At 47.0% G+C, this 3,088-nt stretch overlaps 1 protein-coding gene across 4 annotated transcripts in view; it reads left to right on the top strand.

The window, feature by feature from the left end:
• The window catches only part of Fgf1 (fibroblast growth factor 1), a 91,164-nt gene that overhangs the window by 79,546 nt on the left and 8,530 nt on the right, over positions 1-3,088 (top strand). For all 4 annotated transcript variants that reach the window (XM_031365551.1, XM_031365548.1, XM_031365549.1 and 1 more), the window contains one exon: positions 2,613-2,716. In XM_031365551.1, the coding sequence (XP_031221411.1) occupies positions 2,613-2,716 (104 nt within the window). The remainder of the gene's footprint in view (positions 1-2,612; positions 2,717-3,088) is intronic.

Raw genomic sequence — 3,088 nt, 5'->3', positions numbered from 1 at the left:
AAAAAAAAAAAAAAAAAAAAAAAAAAAAAAAAAAAAACAGTGAAAATGAGCTACGAAACTTGGACATCCTGGAGAAATAATATTTCTAGAGGAAACTCTTGAGCCAACTCTCACCAGCAGACCGTCCCTGGCTGAGGGCTGAGGTCATGAGCTAGGCAGGCCCCCAGCTCTTGTTTACCTCTGTGAGGCCTTTCCAAGGTCACAATGGGATTTCACAGAAGGCAAGAACCTGCCCTCACCTAGCCCTGTAGCAAGAGACAGAACTAGGAAGTGAAATGCTTTAAAAACAAACAAACAAACAAAACCTTCCTCACTGAGTACAGAGACACAAGCCTATAATTCTAGTACTTGGGCAATAGAGGTGAGAGAATTGATAGTTCAAGGTCATCCTTGGGTATATAGCAAGTTTGAGGCCAGCCCAGGCTACGTGAAACCCTATCTCAAACAAACAAACAAACAAACAAACAAAACCAAAAGAAGAAAAAACAAACCCTAATCTGCAGTGGGATCCAGGTCACTTGGTTTGCATGACAGTGGCTTTTCCCCACTGAGCCATCTTACTGACCCCTACAAGTTTTATTCACAAAGCTATACAAACATCTCTACTATTTTTGATTTTCAAAATAGAATCTCCAAGGCTCTTAACCTCTTCTACCTCCACTCCATCCCCTGTCCAAGTCTTGGGCTCCACTAATCCATTCACTATACTTATGGATTTTCCTGTTCTGGGCTAGTTGGGAGGCAAGGTCCAGCCTCCTGCCTTATGCCACTCATCTTGACCCCATTAACACCAGAGAATGTGTTGGAAACGCAATTCAAAGACCACAGCTTGTTGAGGATGGCTTGGCAGAAATATCTCTGTCAACATTAGCCTGGTGACATGCACTCAGCAGAGACCAACTGGACACTGTGTGGCAGGAGAATCACCCTGTATTATGCACACTGGGATCCAAGGAGTCAAGATAAGACAGACAAAATTCCTTCCCCTTCCTTCCTTTCTGCTTCCCGGATAAAGAAAACTCTAAGTAATGAAACAATTGCATGCTGAGTGTGCACTAGGGAGGCATGGGGACCACAGGACCCACTGGCAGAGAGTCACAACCACCTGAGCGGCTTCTCTTTGAAGATATTTAGGCAGAGGCCTGAAGAAGGAGCAGAGCCAGCCTCATAAACATCTGGAGGAAGAAGGTGGCAGACAGAGGCATAGGATGTGCAAGGATCCTTGGGTTCAAAAGAGTCTGGTGAGGGCTGGGGAGAGAGCTCAGTTAGGAACACATTTGTTATGCCAGGATGAGGACGCAGCATCAGTTGTCAGAAGGCATGTGGAAAAGCTAAGCGTCATGATGTACACTTGTAATCCCAGTGCTATTAAAGACAGCAGCAGGGCTGGTCTGGGCTCACTGGCCACGGCCCAAACTAACCAGAGAGTTCCAGACCAAATGAGAGACTCTATCTCAAAAAAAAACAAAGATCCTGAGGGACAACATACACACGCACACACGCACACATGAATTTAAAAGTTACGTAGGTAGAACACAGGGAGCAAGTGAGTGATCTGAGGCTCCAGAGAGCAACTGCTGGGTGCTCTTTGGCCTATGGTCTCATGACCATATGTTCAGGGAGACCTGCAGGAATGGAAGCCAGAGGTTCCTAGGTCCCTTCCTATAACTTCAATAAACTCTACTCACCAGAGGAAGTTGGAGGAAGTCTTGAGTCTCTAAAGCAGACTTCTGAGGACAGAGAGGTGCATCTTCTAAGGGTGATATAATTATTTGTCAGTTGTATGTGCATTGGAGGATGAGGAAAGCAAAGGGGGAGGGGGGAGCCACCAGCTCATCCATTGGGATGTGGCCACCTGTTAGGATACAGATAGCTGCAGAATGGAGTATGAGCCAGTTAGCAAAAAAGAACAAGCCAGAGGCCAGAGAGATGGCTCAGCAGTCAAAAGCGCTGTCTGTTCTGTCAGAGGATCTGGATTCCATTCCCAGCACCCTCTCCTGAGCACTTCATCTCCTCTAGGACTCATTTGGGATGCCCTGAAAGTTGAGGGGCTCAGGGAACTTCATTGTAGGTGAGTCCTGATTCCCAGGAACTCTCTCTTCTCTAGGAAACGAGTCTCTGGGTTTAAAACATTACCGATCTGCCATCGTGCCCCCTCTCTGCCTCAAAGATGTTGTGTGGAGCAGGGTGACAGCTAAAGCAGCTGCCACTGCCTGTTCTACAAGGACTGCTGTGCTCCAAGAAGTCTGGGGTAGCAGGACCAGGGAAACCAGTATCACTTCTCCCTGTAACCATTTTCCCTCAGGTGATACAGGGAGAAGACAGAGGAACTGAGCAGGTACGTACAGGGTAGATGGGCGGGCAAGCCAGCCCTTGTCTCTCTTTTTCTCAGGAATGTAATTCCCTTGGGCAGCTCTCCCTGGAGCAGAAAGGAGAGGAAACTACTGTTTTGATTCACTAAGGGCTCATCCTTGGAGCTCTACAAAAAAAAAAAAAAAAAAAAAAAAAAAAAAGGCTAAGCAGAATTTTCCATGGCTAGCCATCCTGGCTGTAGGGCTATTGGCAAAAAGGGTTGTGTTTGTTGACTTTTACTTGTGTTATTTTCATTCCAGTTCAGCTGCAGCTCAGTGCGGAAAGCGCGGGCGAAGTGTATATAAAGGGTACGGAGAGCGGCCAGTACTTGGCCATGGACACCGAAGGGCTTTTATATGGCTCGGTAAGTGTGAGGCCGACGCCTCCAGACTCAGCCAAGGCCTGAGGTTTCCAGAAGGCTTGTTACACGGAGTGATGCAAATGAGACACCATCAATTAGTCTTTGTTTGTTGTTTTTTCCAGTACGGTTCCCACCCCTCTACCTTGCCTTATTTTAGGCACAGACATAAAAGAGTTTCTTGTGGTATCCTCCCGAAATACTCAGCTTATCATAGGGACGCAGGGGAAAGGAAGGGTGAACTGGCACTTTAGCAACTTTTCAGGCACTCATTTCAGAACACCTCAATCCTACCTTATCCACTCAATCCAAAAATGTTTCTTGAGTCGAGTGAGGGCTATGTGTGTCTCTTAATGTTCTGCCTGGGGGGGGGGGGGG

This window comes from Mastomys coucha, unplaced genomic scaffold (genome assembly GCF_008632895.1).
Source record: "Mastomys coucha isolate ucsf_1 unplaced genomic scaffold, UCSF_Mcou_1 pScaffold13, whole genome shotgun sequence".
Taxonomy (NCBI): Eukaryota; Metazoa; Chordata; class Mammalia; order Rodentia; family Muridae; genus Mastomys; species Mastomys coucha.
This window is presented reverse-complemented; position numbering and strand designations above follow the sequence as displayed.